General features: G+C 47.3%; 1 protein-coding gene and 1 pseudogene across 4 annotated transcripts in view; both read right to left on the bottom strand.

Annotated features, from left to right (window-relative positions):
* Positions 1-19,266, bottom strand: part of Flt1 (Fms related receptor tyrosine kinase 1) — a 173,375-nt gene that overhangs the window by 132,860 nt on the left and 21,249 nt on the right. For all 4 annotated transcript variants that reach the window (XM_087579212.1, XM_087579213.1, NM_019306.2 and 1 more), the window contains 2 exon segments: positions 13,048-13,144; positions 12,463-12,689 (listed from right to left, as the gene is read on the bottom strand). In XM_087579212.1, the coding sequence (XP_087435338.1) occupies positions 12,463-12,689; positions 13,048-13,144 (324 nt within the window).
* On the bottom strand, positions 5,209-5,688 carry LOC134481311 (interferon-induced transmembrane protein 2-like; annotated as a pseudogene).

Below are 19,266 nucleotides of genomic sequence, written 5' to 3'. Positions count from 1 at the left end.
GTAAGAGGTACATGACCCTGAGAAGGCCTTTCTTCGCTACGTGCTTTTCTGCAGTGGTTCCACATGTCCCTGAGAAGGCCTTTCTTAACCATCTATCTTCAGTGTTCAGCCTAGCTGTTTGGCTTCCTGGTGCTTCCCTTTCAGCAGAGGACTGAACAGCAGCAGAAGAGAAAGAAGAGGCCAGAGACAGTGGCTCAGCCTGATCTCCTATGGCCCCTCTCCTAACAGGGAAACAGGATCATCATCTGTATCAACATAGCCCGATGGAGAAGACATTCGCCCAGGCAGTTTGACACGTGCTTGATACATTCGACTCTGCACAAACACAATGTCAGGATGCTCAGTTCTTAGGAGCTTGGTTCACAACACACCTCATATGGCAGGATCATTCCTTCCTGGAATTAAAATCTAAATTCTGCCCTGAAGGGGGAAATGAGACCTGTATAATTTTTTTTTAATGTGCAGATACAAACTAAGTTGACTTATTGAGGGTCTCAGTGAGCATGAATGCTAGGTACGGGGTGGGCCTTCCACCTCCCAGGTACTCACACAAAACAGGCTGGCCCATCCCTGTGTCCTGCTGGCCAGACATCTGAGCCATACCTCAGAGGGAAGGCAGGCAGGAGTGGGGATGGAGAAAGACAGAAAGACAGAAAGACAGAAAGACGAAGGATGAAGGAGAGAGATGCTATAACTTTCCTACTCCAAGATTAGAGGCATTTCCCTATTTTACTATTGCTGTTTGCCTTGGACACATGAACCCATAAAACCTCCCAGGAGTATGACAGACTCTTCAGTGTGGCCTCTCTTGAACAGACAAGGGAACTGAGACCCACAGGAAACGAAGGACCTTCCACAAGCCCAGGAATGGGGAAGTCAAAATGGAAATCAGGTTTCCTGTCTGTCTCTCACACCAAAATCTGGCCCTGACACACCTGTGTCACCCGGCGGGGTGGGGGTGGGGGTGGGAGTGGGGGGAAAGTCATTACACTTTGCCATCATCTATACCCAGTGGGAGAAACCATAACCCCGGAAGAGTCTGACAGGCAGTATATAATAACAGGCCGCCGGCTCATGGTTAGAACCAAGCTCCGTTCCCTGGATCCCTTCTTAACGCTCTGCCAGCAGGCAGGGCAGACACTTCTATTCTGTTGTCGGATGTCTGCTCAGTTTGGCACTCATTCGAAAAGTTCACACTAGATACCACTGACACTTCTCTAGGGCTTGGCAAAGAGAGAAAACAAACAGAAGAACAGGCCTCTAGACAGTGGGTGTGGTGGCTGCGTCCAAAGAAGTCGGCTCTAATGCACAACTGCTGAGAAGTGCCAAGAGAGAACATGGGCAAATGTTGGAGATGCGGTTTTTCCATGTAGCCCTACAGCTCGTTCTTTAGACCAGGCTGGTTTTGAACTCGCAGAGATCTGACTTCCTCTGCCTTCTAAATGCTGGGATTAAAGGCAAGCACCACTCACTATCACCACCCAGCCTAACTTTTAAACTACCTAGGAAATCAGATTTTTTTTTTTTTTTTTTTTGGAGCTGGGGACCGAACCCAGGGCCTTGCCCTTGCTAGGCAAGCGCTCTACCACTGAGCTAAATCCCCAACCCCGGAAATCAGATTTTTAACTCTTCCAATTATTAAGTACTGGCGGCAGAAAGCCTGCACTTGGGAATCTGGCCTGAGCCCGATCTGCAGGCTTCAGCTGGTAACCTTGCATGGTTAAGTCTGGGGAAGGGCGAGCCAGATGCTGAGGAAGGAGGAGTTGAAACAGTTAGAGACTTCACAGGGAACCAGACACGGGCCTGAGGCTTACCTGATAATTTCCATTCTTGGACAAGAAGCTCAATATATAACAGATATTTAGAGAGCATAAGTGACTGGCTTTGACACACTGGCCTGTCGGAAATAGAAAATGCAATGGAGTTTGTCTTGCTGGGTTGGAAAGGGACCTGAGAAAAATAGCCAGAAATGACAGGAATATCTCAGCATGAGAAAGGCCCTGAGTACTCAGGGAAGCATCTGGCCATTCCATGAGCACTTGCCTTGTCCTGAATGCCTGCACATGTGGAGTCTACATGTCCCAAGACAGCTCACGCCACTCCTAGATAGCTCTCAATGTTAAAAAGTGCTCCCTGGGGTTGGGGATTTAGCTCAGTGGTAGAGCGCTTGCCTAGGAAGAGCAAGGCCCTGGGTTCGGTCCCCAGCTCCGAAAAAAAGAACCAAAAAAAAAAAAAAAAAAAGTGCTCCCTGACCTCACAGTGCAGTCTGTGGCCCGACTTCCTACTCAGGCATTCTGCCATCAGCATTCTGAAGACAAAGCCTCGTTTCCTTTCGTATAAGCAAGGGGTAGATGTACCCACGCCACTCATGTGCCCTCTTTTCCAGCCAAGCTTCGACTTCTTATTTATGTTTTAGTTTATGTGTGTGGTGCATGTATGTATGTGCACCATGTGCTTGCGGTACCTATGGTGGCCAGTAGAGGGCGTCAGATCCACTGGAACTGGGGTTATGAATGATTGTGAGTAACCTTGTGGATGCTGGGGCTAAAACCCAGGTCCTCTGCAAGAGCAGCAAGTGCTTTTAACGGCCAGGTCATCTCTCCAGCCCCTACACTCATTTTAAAAACTGTCCTTTGCAAATGGATGTCTACTTGTTCTAGAAGCATTTGTTGAAAAGACACATACAATAAAAAAAAAAAGAATATAAACACAAGATTGCAAAAATTATCTCAGAATGGGTCACAGTCTTAAGCATAAAATGAGGACCCTCTGCTAAAGATCAAAAAATGAAGGATTAAAGAATAAAAAGTGGTCCAGTGATTCTAACATCCCACCAAAGAATACATGTGTTTCACATCATACCACCGGGAAGATTGCATTGAAACAGTAAGATATCACCGTCCATCAGTGAGGATGGCGCAAACCCAGAACACAGACGACATCGGATGCTGGTGAGGCATTAGAGTACCCGGAACTCTATCCATCGCTGGTGGGGATGGAAGATGGTGTGACCATGACAGACGCTCTGGAAGGTGGCTTGGCCATTTCTCACAAAACAATCATACTGCTAGCATGCAATCACACGTCCTGCTGTTTCCCTGAAGAGTAGAGAGCTGTGGCCATGGGTATTCATAGCATCCTTAGTCATGATTGCCAAGGCTAAAGAGCAACCAAGACCTTCTTCAGTAGGTGAAGGGGCAATATGGTACCTTCAGACAATAGAATATATTTAGTGCTAAAGAAATGCAGGTCTGGGGATTTAGCTCAGGAAGTAAAGTATTTCCTTCACGTGCATGAAGCCCTGGGTTTAATGCCCAGATCTGCATAAACCATGTGTGTTGGGGCATGTAATCTCAGGTCATCCTCACAGAGCAAAGCTAAAGACTGCCTGGGACACATGAGACAGAAGCGGGGGTGGGGGGAGGAGGAGGAGCACTAAGGAGGAGAAGCATTAAGAAGGAGGAGGAGGACTATGAAGGAGGAAGACGAGGGAAGGAAAGAAATATCAAGTTATAAGAAAACATGGAAGAATTTTTTGTTTTGTGTGTGTTTGTTTGGGGCAGGGTCTCTCTATGTAGCCTTGGCTGGCTTGGCATTTTCTACTAGGCTGGCCTCAGACTCATAGATGTGCCTGCCTCTGGCTCCCCAATGCTGGGATTAAAGGGGCGTGCCATTCCATGAACATGGAGGAATCTGAGACATTACAAAAGGAAAGACGCTATAATAGACACTGTATGATACATGCACATAAATACTGGTGAAGGAAAACTATACAAATGAGGAAGGAAGGATCAATGGTTTCTTTTTTTTTTTTTTTTTTCAGAGCTGGGGATCGAACCCAGGCCCTTGCGCTTGCTAGGCAAGCGCTCTACCGCTGAGCTAAATCCCCAACCCGGATCAGTGGTTTCTTGTATGGGGAGGGGTGACTAGGTGGGGCACAGGATTTTTAGGGAGGCAAAATCAGCCTGCACGACAGCAAGATGATAGATATGTGCCGTCGTGTGTTACTCTAAATTCAAGATTATACAACATCAAGGCGAACCCTAAGCCAGACACGGCATCATAGGGTTGAATCCAGAGCATTCAGGAGACAGGGGCAAGTGAATCTCCACAAGTTCAAGGCCGGCCAGGTCCACATAGCTTCAGGAGAGCCTAGGTTGCACTGTGAGGCCCCCTCACCCTAACGTAAACAGGTTACCTACACATTTGGTTGATTACGATGGTAAATGTGGGCTCCTCTGCTGTACCAGCTGACAGAGGTGTGAACATGGGTGGTAGCTTCCGTGTGGGGGCAGAAGTTACTCTGAAGGTCCCTGTTTCTTCAAATCAACTTTGGTGAGAACCTTTGTGTAAGCTATGAGTAAAGTCATTAAAAACAAAACAAAAGGGGTTGGGGATTTAGCTCAGTGGTAGAGCGCTTGCCTAGGAAGCACAAGGCCCTGGGTTCGGTCCCCAGCTCCGAAAAAAAGAAAAAGAAAAAACAAAACAAAACAAACAAACAAACAAACAAAACAAAACCAAAAAACCCCTAAATGGTGCTGGAGAGAGGAGTGAGGAGCCCAGCATTCATATCAGGCGTCTCACAACCGCCTGTCACTCCAGCTTCTGGGGGCCAACACCCTCTTCATGCACACCCTCTCACAGACATACACATGCGCACACGAAACAGAAGGTGTGGCTCCTTCCTAGGTATCTGTTGAAACAGAGAATAAGATCCCCCGTACTGTCAGCCATTATTCCTCCAATCACTTTGCACAAGGCTGAAGACCTAGCAAAAGTCATAGCAGGAGTTCAAAGCCAATACAGAAGCCCAGGAGGTGCCGTTTCAACGGCCACTTATTAACCGACGTCGAAAAGGAAGGCACCATGGGCACTGACTACCACAGCCAGCCGCACAGCTCCGTGTAGCTCAGGAAAGATGCACCCGATGGGAGAAACAAATAGATCCCACGGTAAAGGGGGGTCAGCACCCCACGGGCTGTAAGGACCCACACAGACTGCTGCCCTTACATCTCTAGATGAGGCAGGTGGTCCATCAGGAGTGTCAAAGCTACGAAATGTCAGACACCTAAAGCCTTTTCCGCCTAAGGGAATGCCTTTTTTTTTTTTTCAGAGTTGCCACCAAGTGTACTTTATTGACTCCACTGTGGACAGGTATGTGAAGGTAACACTTGCATACACACAGGGTAAAGGGTCAAGGCCTCAGCCTCAGGAGAGGGCCGGATGTGGACCGTGGAACACAGGGCAGCTAGAATCCGAATGTGGTGTTCTTTGTGAAAATGACTAAAAGGCTACCACAGAGGTGGTAGAGAAAACGATGATGCAGGACGCTGAAGATCAGGGAGCTGAAGTCCGGGCACTGGGCAATAGAGGCATAGGCCTGGGCTCCAGTCACATCGCCCACCATCTTCCTGTCCCTGGACTTCACAGAGTAGGCACAGGCAATGAAGCCCAGGCAGCAGGCGTTGAAGAAGAGTGCAGTGAACAGGGACCAGACCACAGGGTCAGGCAGAGACCTCTCTGGGCATGTTGATCACGGTGGTCGTCACAACAGCTGAGTTGTTGGGTTCCCCCAGCTCAGTCACCCCGTAATCCTCTTTGATTGTCTCACAGCTTGGAGGAAGCCCGGCATTGGTGGGCAAGAAGGCTTGGGAATTGTGGCTCATGGTATTGACTCTGGAACAATCCAGGAATGTCTTTTAAGAAAGTCCCCTTGGTCATTTTGCTTAAAAGATTGCTTGATGCACACCTTTTGGGAAGCAGAGGCAGGTGGATCTCTGAGTTTGAGGCTAGCCTGGCCCTACAGAGCAAATTCTAAGGCGTCCAGGGATACACAGAGAAATCCTGTCTCAAAAACCACCACCAACAACAACAACAAAAAACGCCAAACAAAATTTCATGAAGTTTCAATCCATTACGTTTTACGTCTTGACCGTATGGCCAATAGCACACTGCCGATTGCACTGTTTTGGACTCCACTGCCAACTGAAGATTTCACAATTCTATCCCCAGCCATCAACTTCAAAACCACAGGCTGTGTCCGAGCGGCTCATTCAACACTACGTTCGTGTTGATGAATTTTGAGTGCGCGTGTAATTCTGCTAAAACGCCTGCTGATACACACATACGGCACTGTCAGCAAGGCGTGTCGATGTGGCCTGGAGGACATGTGCCAGATCTCTCAGACACGCAGTCTAGCAAACACCAGGGATTGCTCTCTCTCACTGAGTGACAGCCTGAACATCTGGCAGCGGGAAAGACGGCAACCTAAGGAACAGTCTAGAGGAATGGAAAGTCTGCCGAGAATGGCGGCAGCCAGAGTGACTTCCACCCTAGTCACATGTGGGCATGCCTGCACCCGGGGTGAGGTCCTCTGGAGCTTAATGACACAAATGCTTCTTGAAGACACAGGCTACAGACATCCAGAGTGTCTTTATCAAAGTTTTGTGTCACTGAAAAGGAAAGTGACTGAGTTAAGCCACTCCTCTCTGAACTGGGGCCGTGTGGTCCTGGTCAGCCACCATTGAGTGATGGATAGAATAGATAATCTCCTTCATGCTTCAGCCCTACAGGAGTGCACGGCCAGGATATACACGGTCCTGTTTTCCAAGGGAGGTGAGAAACCCATGATTCCAAATGATATTGTCCTTATTATAAATGATAGAAATCTTTGTTTCTCTTCTTTAAAAATTTCATCAAAATGAAGCAAGTCCAGCAAAACTTGCATTTTTTGGGTTTTTTTGTTTGTTTGTTTTTGTTTTTTTGATGGAGCTGTTTGCAGACAGGCCAGAAGGAACTCTGCAGAACACCCGTTTGAGGTAGAATTTTCCAGATGCAGTTCAGTCTTTGACTACTGCCGTCTTCAGAAACTCATGTAGGCTCTGCATGAAGTCCTGAGGCAGACATAGCTCACCCTGGGGTGCTCATGGAGCCATGAGAGACAAAACCCGCCCAACCCATCAGTACCTGCTGCTTCTGACCAGTGGGTCAAAGTGACAAGTGTGGCAGGAACCAGAGACAACCCTTGGAACAAAACTCCACAACAGGTCCCCCTGAAGGACGAGACAGAGCACTAACTGGGGTCTTAGTAAGGACAGGCAGAGCGGTCCTCTTTATTACCTAGAGAGACTGCTTCTGAACCATGACAGTGACAGCAATAGTAAAAGGAAAGTGGCACTGAACTGAGAACGGGACCCCCGTTGAAGGAATCAGAGAAAGGACTGAAAGAGCTTGAAGGGGCTTGAGACCCCATATGAACAACAATGCCAACCAACCAGAGCTTCCAGGGACTAAGCCACTACCCAAAGACTATGCATGGACTGACCCTGGGCTCCAACTGTATAGGTAACAATGAATAGACTAGTAAGGGCACCAGTGGAAGGGGAAGCCTTTGGTCCTGCCAAGACTGAACCCCCAGTGAACGAGATTGTTGGGGGGAGGGTGGTAATGGGGGGAGGATGGGTAGGGGAAGCCCATATAGAAGGGGAGGGGGAGTGGTTAGGGGGATGCTGGCCTGGAAACCAGGAAAGGGAACAACAATCGGAATGTAAATAAGAAATACTCAAGTTAATAAAGAAAAAAAATATATTCTAAATTTGAAATACCATGCTCATTTATGCATTCATTCATAAGTGTTCTAATTCCATGGATTTATATATATATTATATATATATATGTATATATGTACATGTATATATGTGTATATATATATATTTCAAATTTACCACTTCTAAATAAATGAACCCAGTTTTCTTTTCTTTTTTTTTTTTTTGTTCTTTTTTTCGGAGCTGGGGACCGAACCCAGGGCCTTGCGCTTCCTAGGCAAGCGCTCTACCACTGAGCTAAATCCCCAACCCCCCCAGTTTTTAAAAAAAAATAAATAAAAGGAAAGTGGCTATAATCCTACAAAGGCTTACAAACTGGCACTGTGAGCTACAGAGTAACTAATGAATTTCAAAGTTATACGATTCTGTACCCCGTGGTCTTCTGGACTCCATACAGAACAAACCACAGGGTCTTACATAGAGTATGTCGCCACCAATATCTGTAGACAGATTCCTGCCAAGAGAAGCCTAGGCCTGGGCCTGGTGACATGGCTTGAGTGTGACCCCAGGAAAGCACGGTGGAAGGAAAAGAAGCAATTCGCAAAGTTGTCCTCTGACCTCCACACACACTGGGGCACAGCATGTGCAGAACACTCTGTGGGTCGGTTTCCTATTGTCCACTCAAAACTCGTAAGAAATCCTTCGACTTCTAGAAAGGTCCTATAGTCAAATCCTTGCCCCAGTGCACCTGAGTGTGAACACAATCTTCTCCGTCCGGCACAGATAGCCAGAACATTAGCACAGCTCTGGGAACGGTTTGTAAGGAGGAGCAACCAAGAGGGGCATTGCGAGGTTTCAGTTCTTTGTGAGCCAAAATTCCATAGCTACATTTTTTTCTTTGAGCATTCTACTTTATCAGCAATTCACAGTCAAATGCCTTGCCCAGGCAGTGTCAAGAGTCTATCCAAGGGGATGGCTTACACCAGTGTCATTTACCAGGGAAGACTCTGTGTGGCTATGACCCAGAGCAAGCTGCCTAACTTCTCTGACAGACCCAGAGTGTCTCTTCCCTGTCCAGTCATCAAGGCTGATTGAGTTCCTCAAACTTAGCAGTTCTCTCCTTCAGGTAGCTTCTACTGGGAGCTAAAAACACCACCTGTCCTCTGTGAGGGACACACCAGGCCTTAAGTGGCTTCCCTGCCTCAGTCTGGCCCCACCACCGAAATAGAGGAGACAGAGGTGGTTAAGACCGCCCTGTAATCCTGCGACTGCAGGAGTCCCATTGCTTTCTGAAAAGCCCATTGGGAGGGAATTCCCTTGTTAGAGAACAGTGGAGTAACAGGAGTAACAGGGTTAGGGGTGGGGTAAACGGTACCCTATAAACACAGCCATTTGTTTGCTCCCTGAAAGGAAAATTTAACAGGTGTGAGAAGTTATATTCATGAAGCTTTTCAGCCAGCCACTTTAGTAGTCAACCGAGGTAGTTCAACACTCGAATACTTAAATTACCTGAAGGCTGGATTCCGATGGAGGCTTGGTGGATGGCTGCGGTGTCAGAGTGGTGACAACTGGTATTCTGTATGCTATCAGATGCTCTGTCTACACCAGAACTCAGCTGGCCACTTCCTGGGAAACAGCGGGCACCCCACAGTGTCCTAAACACTGGCTTGCTAGTTCACGCGCTGCATTCAGCAGTAAGTAGGAGAAGCTGTACACACCTGGCTCTTTTCCTCCCCGGGAGACTCTCAGCTGCCTTCCAAAATACACTTATACAAGGTTTCTCGTCTCTATACACCCCTAAAATGAAATGCTAACACATTTACGGATGCTCACGGCTACCGGAAGATAGTGTTGGACAGTTAGCGTGTGGTGAAGACGGTTGGAATCCATTAACCTTAGAGATAATCTGCGCTATCAGAGAGAGAGAGAGACAAGCGTTGTGTCCTGCAACTAAAACACACTGCCACGAGAGCAGTCAGCAAAAAATGGGAGACGAAGCCCGATTTTCTCAGAAGAGAATTTTTGAAAACTCGGGAGAGTTCCATCTGTTCAGGAGATCACCGCCTTGGCTTTAAGAAGGTCCTGAGAGACTAATTAGAAAGACAATAAAGTAGGTGGACGATCCCTGAGGAGGTGGCTACTGTTTCCGCACCAATCTCAAGGCAGACATCGGCTATCAGTCTTGGCACATATTCCGACTAAGCCATCATTTATCTACAGGGTCGTTTTTAACGCCGTGTTCCTTACACACAGAGGGTGTTAAGCGGTTCATTTCTCAGTCGAACAGATGACTCTGGCTATGTCTCAGGACTTAACAGAGCTGACCAAAGGGCAGACAAAAGCACTCACGACACATCTGGACCTTCCCCTCCTGGCACCTGAGGTAGCCAGCTGCTTGACCTTCAGGGCAGAGCATGGCTTTTTGCTGGCTCTGCCCTGTTTTATAGTTGAAATGAGAATGGCTGTGAGTAACCAAGGTTCTCTTCAGTGACGAAATGGCAGGAGTGGAAGGTTTACTTTAGAAGCATTGATCCCATGAACTTGTGAGATCTACTGAATGGTGTAAGAGTTAAAGGGAAAATACCAAAATATTGTTTTATTAGGGACTTAGACGTGATGGTGATGATGATGGTGATGATGATGATGATGATGATGATGGTAGTGGTGTTGATGATATTTTCAGCTTGCAAGCCAGTCTCTCTGAAACCCATGGGAGGAAGACTGGTGGCGAGCCTCAATGTGGATGCTTTTATCCCTCCCACTTCCTCAAAGAGACAGTGCAAGTCCAGGACCTACTGCAAAGGACTTCCTGACTACTGCCAGAAGGAGAACATATCCCATAGGATACGCTCTACAGAACCAGAAAAAGACAGCACAAAGCTTGTTACGCCAGTGGGCACTGTGTCTGCAACCCCCTCGGCCTGGGAGGCTCAATCTACACCTTTCCCAGCCACATCGTTTCCTGTAGAAGAAGGTGGCCTCACCTGTAGCTCCCTGGGCACAGCTACTCTGAGCTTTAAGTGTGCACCCTATAATACAAACTAGAGGCAGGCTAGACCCTAGAGTGAGCTGACCCTGGAAGAAGGCAAAGTGTAGAAACAGAATTGGAGGATCGGGGACATAAAAGTAGTTCTGTCCGGTTCAGGCTGACAGCCAGGCACAGTGTGGCTCACTCCCTAACCACTGCTATTTCAGAGGCTGAAGGGGAGGGTCATAACGCTTGAGGCCTGTCAGGGCTACGCTGTGAGCTCAAGGGCAGACAGGCAACTCACGGAGAGCCTTAAATAGAAAGGGACGCAACTCAGGCAGTGATCTTGATGGAGTGCATAAGGTCCTGGGCACAGCATCAGTGCTGGGAAGGAAAATTCCAACTGACAATAGCTAGAAAGAGGTCACTGCTAATATCATGCAGCTGATGACTGTCCCTTCATTAATTACACACTCTGCTCAGGAATCTATAGACAAGGCTCTATCTATCCTGCCAGGAGGTACACTCACAATGGGTATTTTTATTGAGGCTCATGGCTGGTTGCTTTTTTTTTTTAAGTATCTATTTGATTATTTATTGTTTGTTCGTTTGTGTCAGTGCTCTGCCTGAATGGTAGAAGAAGACATCAGATCACATTACAGTTGGTTGGGAGCCACCATGTGGTTGCTGGGAATTGAAGCCGGGACCTTAGGAAGAGCAACAGCCAGTGCTCTTAGCCACTGAGCCATCTCTCCAGCCCTGCCCCTCCCACCCCACCCCCACCCCCAGAGTTTCTGATTGAAATGCAAATTAATTTCATGTTATGATCTTTAAGGGGTTTCGGAAGAACTGAGCAAGGGGAAGCAAAAGTAGGCAGTTTGCCTACTGTTCTCAGAGATCGTTTCTATTCCCAATGTCCGCTTTCTGAAGGCCTCCCTCTGAAGATCACTTCATTTGATCATTCTCCAAGGACAGAAAAGACAACACTGCAAGATTATGACCGAAAGGACCCATTTCCACCTTTGTCCTTCTCACCATCATACGCTTGTTCTTAGATCTCTAATATTCCTGAGTGCATGCGAACTAACATTTGTAGTCAACTGAACCCAGTACGGAGAATCTTGAGAGACAGTAACAGCGTTCCGCCTAGTAAATTATTACTTCAGTATCATTAATGGTTTATACTATTTTATGTGTATCAGCGCTTGTCTGCGTGTGTGTAGATGTACCACGTGTGTGCAGTGCCTAAGGACTGTGTCAGATCCTGTAGAACTGTAGTAACAGAGAGAGGTACCCGTATGTAGGTGCTGGGTCTTGAACCTGGGCCCCTCTGCAAGAGTAGCAAGTGTCCTTAATGGCTGAGCTCTCTCTCCAGTCCCACACCAATTAATTTAGTAAAGAAAGCTGTCAAGCACACTGTACACTCTGGTAACCTGTGTGCATGCGTGCGTGTGTGTGTGTGTGTGTGTGTGTGTGTGTGTGTGTATGTGTGTTTGTGTGTACCCAGTGATTTAAACATACCACTGACCTGTATTTATTCCCAGCTCCCTCAAAACATCTTGCAGTCCTAACATGTAAGAGAATGCACCGTGCTAAGGGACCACCTTCTCGCACCTTACGTTGAGTTTCTCAATAATTCACACATGGAATTCTGGCCCTACCCTCTCATTCAGTCTAACTATGGCCAGATTCTACTCTGGTATTATGGGAGTCAACTAAGTAGGCCAAGGACTCCTCCCACAGGGAACACTGAACTCCCTGGGTCTAGAAAATGCTGGTTGAAGCTACCCAACCCAAAGCATTATGGTCTGTTTTGTGGGCTTCTGCATCCAGGCTTGGCTCGCCACGGCCCACCTGTACCACATTTACTAGGCAAAGCATGCTCTCGCCCAGGCGCAGTAGATCTCCGACCCACTGCTACACAGAGAAGGCAGATGGCAGGAATCTTACCACTAACAAATATGTAGATTGCAGATTCCATTTTCTTTTCCTTCGAGGTGGATTTAGGCAGGTATCTGCAGGAGTAGAGGCCCGTGTGGTTGGCCTGCGCCATGTTCAAGGTCAAGGTGCTGCAGAATTGTCTGTTATTCCTTCCACAGGCCGATCTAGTGACGCTCAGCTTTTTGTCCTCCTGGCTCACTGTAGTAGGCAGAGACCAGGAGTGGGCTGCCTCCCCTCTGCAAGCAGATGAGAAAGGAAGGCACAGTCAAGGCTGAGGCCAGGCCCAGCACCAAGCTCAGAAGCCTCATGCTGAGGCCTACTCTGGAGTGTCCATTTGCTTCATTCCAAGCAAGCCACATCTTCAAAGGAGCTTTGGGACCACGGTCAGGACAAAGGTGTGACAATGTCTGGGTACCGTTCCTTCAAGATGAATAAAGCTCTCCCCTCCACGGGACAAATCCTCTATGTGAAGCTTAAACCTGGGGACCACTGAGGCCACCCCTCCCTTCTACTCTGAGAGGTGACCTTTCTGTCAGGGACGGAGTTTGACTTGGGAATGTAGATTATTACACCCATACCCACACCATCGCTCACCTGCACTTGAGAAAGAGAGTCTGGCCCGCTTGCATGACGTGCTGGGTGCCTTTTAAACTCAGTTCTGGTCCTTTTAACTTCGACCCTGAACAATATCCTATAAAACAAAACATTTTAAAATGTGTCATTTGTAAATGGTTTACTGCGCCTTCTAAAAGATGAATTTTTTTTCTTTAGTCACAAGAGGATACACTAGATGCAAGTTTCTCTTAGTCTTTTTGTGCCTTTCTTTTTTTCCTGGAGACAGGGTTTCACTAACTAGTCCAGGCTGGCCTGGACAAACCTCTTACCTGAACCTCTGTAGTGGTTTGAATAGGAATGGCCCCCATAGAGTCATGTGTTTGTAGTTTGCACAGGGAGTGCACTATTAGGAGGTGTGGCCTTGTTAGAGTAGGTGTGGTCTTGTTGGAGTAGGTGTGGTCTTGTTGGAGTAGGTGTGGCGTTATTGAAGAAAGCATGTCACTTTAGGGGTGGGTTTTGAGAGACTCCTCCTAGCTACCTTGGAGACAGTCTTAGCTCAAGATATAGCACTCTCAGCTCCTCCTGCACCATGGATGCTGCCACACTTCCTGCCACGATGACAATGGACTGACCCTCTGAGACTATAAGCCAGCCCCAGTTAAATTTTGTCCTTTATAAGAGTTGCCATGGTCACAGCAATGGAAACCCTAAGACAACCTCCCAAATGTTAGGGTTGTAAATGTGAACCACCGTGCCCAGTTGTGGCTTCCGGGTGTCACTCATCCCATAGCTGGAGCAATATCTGGGGTCAGCCACTGAGTCATTTTTCTTTCTAAACTTGTTTCCTCCTTTGGAAAACTAATTTTAGACTCAAGAATCAGTTTTAGAAGCTGCTCCTCTTGCCCTGCATAATCTGGGCCTTGTTTTGCATAATCTGCGTATTGCGTAATCCTTCTACAGTAAAACCGACTTATTCGCCCACACCAGTCAAGCCCACTTCAGATGGCTGTGCTTCAGGCACATGGAAATGGCTTACAATCTTATCCACCTATCTTTATACAATGTGATAATGACATCTGCCCAGGGATTATGCAAGCCTGGATACCCCACCCCCCTCTCTCTCTCCTCTGCCAGCTGGATTTGCTACTCTTGGATATCTGACTCCCATTTGGCCCCCCCAGGTCACATGACTCTGAGCTACAGGTTAGAGGTCGAGCCTCTCTCAGCTGTCAGAGTGGCCTCTAAGGGGCTAGCGCCCTGTTTGTCCTCTATCCCTCCCCCTTCCCCCTTTCCCTTCTTCCCACTCATGACAGCTGTACAGGGCAAGGCTGGGGGTCAGGGACAGTGGTCCCTAGGATAGAAAAGGGACAAAGGGACCGAGAGGGAAGGAGTCTGGGAGGAATAGATATGTTTGTCGCCAGTCTTAGAGAGTATCTGCTACTTGAAAACGGGTTTTCGCAGTAGAAGTTAAGGGAGCAATGTGAAGTGCTCTAGAACCCCTTGTCAGGTCTCAGATCTGTGAGGTGAGGGCTTGCTGTCAAATGCCAGGGCCATAGCTGACTGTGTTCACCAGTGTTTCTCTTCATCTCAGAGAATACAGGACTCTTCCCAAGTCTGTAGTACAGAGGTAGCTTCTTTTTCCTCCTTCTAACTGTGCGTTTGGTTTGCTACCCCTCATCCAAGCTCTACCACCATGAAGGGGGTGCGGGGTCAGGGCTGTGTTGTACAAGATGCTGACTCAGCACCTACCACGTGGCAGATGCCGCCCCACCCCCACCCGCAGCATAGCTTCTGTCATAAGATATTCTTTTGCATATATAATTGCAAGGGAAGATACTAAGTGAACATTATATTTTCTAAACATTGCTAGTGGTCAAATTAATATTTTAGAATGTATCTTCAGTTGGTAAGGGTTGCTTGTGTCATATTACTCCTAGGTGAAATGACAGAGTACTTATGACTTTAAATGAATCAAAACCAGTTGCATATAGTGATATGTTTTGGAATGTGGCAGCTTGGTGTGGCAGGAGGAGGCACCTTAGTGGGCCCAGGCTGGGGCACCCCTCCTCCCCCCAGGTATCAGCCATATGACGGGTCTAGTATAAAATAAAGTTTATTTGGGAGCGTGGGAAGGGGGTTGTGAAGGGAATAGAGGCAGAGAGGGGAAGAGGTCAGAGAAGGACAGAAAGAGAGAGGGGAGAGAGAAAGAAGGGAAGAACCCGGCCGGGAACACATGAACAGAGGGAAAGAAGAGGGGAGAGAGAGGACCGGGAAAGAGAAAGGGAGGGAGGAAGGGGGGAGGAGGCCAAACTCCTTTTATAGCAAGCCAGCCTCTTAACTGGCTGTTGCTAGGTAACTGTTGGGCGGAGCCTAGAAGAGCCGCTAACATACAGACCTAGTTATTCTGCCCCCAAACCACATAGAAGTCAACCCACTTGGGTAGGTAGGAACAAATTTTGTCTCTTACTCATCTTTTTGGAGTTTCCTGGTGCGATGACCCCCATGAACAGTAGCTTTTCCTAAAGCCACCGCTAATGATTGTAAACCTACCCTAAAAATATTCCGGGCCAGAATTGTTTCTGCCCATCTCGAGTCATGGAACTTTGTGATTTAATTGAGCAATTGTCTCGGAGCTGGCAAGGATCCAGCTCAGCTTCCGGTGGGGAATTCTGGCGTCCCTTGTAATCATCTGCAGTTAGGTAGATTAGCAAGCTTTCCCTGAAGGAGAGTGCACGGGGAAGAAACCTCCGCTTTCCATGACTCGAGGTTAATATTCGATTTGTATTAGTTCTTTCAGGGGCAACTTAGAATGGCTAAATGTCTTGATTCTTGTCAAGGGAACCTTGGCACTTCAAGGCCGTTAAGAAGATCTCTTAAGAAACAAACCCTCCAGTATTCTCTCTGCACTCTGCGCCGTCTTCCCACCAGGACACCACCTGAGCACTCCAGACACTCCGGAGGAGAGTGGGGTTCCTTGGGAAGCTTGGGGGTGCAAACGCTAAGAAGATTAATTTCCACTCTGCAGTTTACCCTTAGCAACAGGGAACTCTACATGTGAAATGAGAAACTGGGTTACCTAGCCGGTTTAGAAAGGGAGAGAGCTAGAGAGGTGGCTCAGTGGTTAGAGCGCTGGCTGCTTTTGCAGAGGACCCAGGTTTGATTCTCAGCGCCTGCGAGGCGGTCCGCAACCACCTGCAACTCCAATTCCAGGGGATCCAGCACCCTCTTCTGGCACTCATGGTGTGCAGGCATGCGTGCAGACAAGACGCCCATATACATAATACAAAAGGTATTTAGGAAAGGAAAACCATAAGAAAACGCTATTTCTGAGCTGCTGAACACTTTAATACCATTCTCTAGGAACTAGGAAATAGGACTCACTTAAGGACTAGCAGGAGCAGACACAATAGTACCTATCTATATTCCCAGCATTTGGGAAGCTGAAGCACGAGGGTTATGAGTTCAAAGCCAGCCCAGACTGGGCCACACAGTGAGACCTCCTTCTCCAGAAACCAACAGCTATAGTTTAATGGAAAACTAATAAGGAAACAAAAATCTCTAATAATTCCAGGAAATAGCATTAGCCCTTAAAGCATTTATTTGAGGCAGGTGACCGTCCATGTCTGAGTAATAAAGGGTCAGGTACTGGCTTCTGCACATCTGCTGCCATCAGACCCTTCCTACGCCATCAGTGACACCTGCAGCAGACACAGCCGTGCTCAGGGGCCCCCTCGGTAGCTCAGAGTTGGGCTGCCTGTTTCGGTAATAACTCCACAGGACGTCCCATTTCCAAGGGTGGTGTACTGTGTGCTACTGATTCCCATTGTAAAGCTTGGGTGGCTGTCAGACCTTTCCACTGTTTGCCGCCATAGCCTTGACCTCTGATTTAAAGAAATGTTTAATTTTTTTATCCTTTGCCGCCAAAGCCAACTGCGAGATGAAAAACATAGAAATCCATCTTTTTTTCCCATCAGGAAAAGTATTATTTTTTTTCTTTTTCTTTTTTTCAGAGCTGGGGACTGAACCCAGGGCCTTGTGCTTGCTAGGCAAGCGCTCTACCACTGAGCTAAATCCCCAACCCCAGGAAAAGTATTATTTGACATAATAATAGAAAATTTCAATTCAGACTAGGACTTAGCTATATAGCATTATAACCATAATTATAATATGTAATATATACGTGATGCAGGATAATTTATATAATATTATAAAATAATATATATTATTATGGTATGTATTATGCATTATATTATATATCATACATTACATGTTATATTATATGTTAATTATGGTAGACCGCTGTAACTAATAGCACTGAAAATACCAGCCAGTTGGGCTTGGCACAGTGGTGTACATCTTTAATCCCGATGTTTGAGAAACAGAAGCAAATGGATCTCTGTGAGTTTGAGGGCAGCCCGGTCTATACAGTGACACCCTTTCTCAAAATAAATGAATAAGCAGCCGAGAATTTGCCCTTGTAAAACACTGGTAGTTGGTGTTGACCTCTGTGTTGACCTCCCCTGCGCACACTCATTATTCCTCTGCCCTGTATCTCCCTTCCCATCTGCCCAAGGTCGGGGAGACACTTCCCACCCTCGCCTTCACATCGCTGTGCAGAATGGGACGCGTCTTTGACCTCAGCAGAAGGAGCCAGTCCATCTCTAGCAATGCGTGACTTCATTGTGAAACCAAATCCACGATCAAATGGCTGCGCCTCCTTCAAAGGTTCTCCGAGGCTGTGTGATGGGTTTAAAAGAGTGAACTCCCACAGAGGTCGTTAGGGACCGGACAGCCTCGCAAGGGTCCAAGATTCAGATAAGAAACCCTATGACTCAGTGCTCTCAGAGGGGACCAGGGTTTGGGGCTCAGCACTCACACCAGGGGTTCAAGAACAACTGTGAACTCCTTGGCCTGCAAGGGCAACTGCTCCTTTGGTGATCTAAATAGCGATCCTGTTGAACGCAGCTTGATGACGAGTTATTCAGCTCCCCTTCCAAGATGGCAGCACGAGTCCCTATTACACAGACTATTCTCTTTAAAGGAGGCGCTTCAATCCACAATGGAATGCCAGGGTTTTGTCCACAGCGGAAAGTTTATCCCATAGTGGGGGATGGTGCCTAGCAATGGCATGCTCTGCTTTGCACACATAGTTTGTGGTGTTCCCATGATGGAGATCCTGGTCTAAAAGTGCATCTCTCAGAGGGTGTCCTTGCCTTTGAGCAACAGCTGTGTAGATCATGAAACACCCATTCTGCATGAACACCCATTCTGCTGTGATCCAGTCACCCACCCACCTCCCTACCTGGCTCTGACCCTAACTGGTCCAGTGTGGCCACAAACAGGCCACATATGCATCAGCAAAGGTGAGGCTCACTTGAGTAACTTCTCCCAGCCTCTGACCTCTGTGACCCTTGACTCTGAGGTCACAGCTACTGATAAGCAATTAGAAATCCCCTGTTTAGGCTAGGCATGGTGGTGCACACCTTTAATCCCAGCACTTTAAACCCAGCAGAGGCAGGTGGATCTTAGGAGTTCCAGGCCAGCCTGGTCTACACAGCGAGACCCTGTCTAAATCACTATCACCATCATCACCATCACCATTATTATCATCATCACATGCTGAAATACTTGTGCATAATAAAAAGGCAGGGGTTGGGGATTTAGCTCAGTGGTAGAGCGCTTGCCTAGGAAGCGCAAGGCCCTGGGTTCGGTCCCCAGCTCCAAAAAAAAAAAAAAAAAAAAAGAAGTACTTTAGCATCTGGGGTCCAGCCAGGAAATTCCTGAAGAAAAAGGCAGATAGTGATGTATCTGGCTGTTATGTGTTCCATGAATTGTATAGTATTAGGAAGCATATGGAAAGCTGGTCCTAGTGATTGAGGCCAAATCCACGGTTTCATGTCCTGTGCCACTTAGTGAAAAAATACAGTTCCCTGGGTATGGTGAGCAACCAGTTTTTCTTAGGCCTCTTAGCAAGGGAATTGAGATGAGCCCCATAGAGACTAGTGAACGGAAGACCCAAAGAATAGTTTAAATGTAATGGAGGGTGAATGATTGCACTAATGAAGTTTTTAAATTTCCAAACAGGTCCTTCATTTCTGAATTTCAAGGGCTCCTCTGACAAGTGGACAGTGCAGTGGGTGCACCTTTTCCAGAGGTGACTGGATGGATGCTTGAACAGAAGATTTGCCAAATAGACATTGTGCTGTCAAGAATTTTACCATTAAAAGTGCATTATTGTAGCATCTGAAAAAAAAAAAG

This window comes from Rattus norvegicus, chromosome 12 (assembly GCF_021556685.1).
Source record: "Rattus norvegicus strain SHRSP/BbbUtx chromosome 12, alternate assembly SHRSP_T2T, whole genome shotgun sequence".
Taxonomy (NCBI): domain Eukaryota; kingdom Metazoa; phylum Chordata; class Mammalia; order Rodentia; family Muridae; genus Rattus; species Rattus norvegicus.
This window is presented reverse-complemented; position numbering and strand designations above follow the sequence as displayed.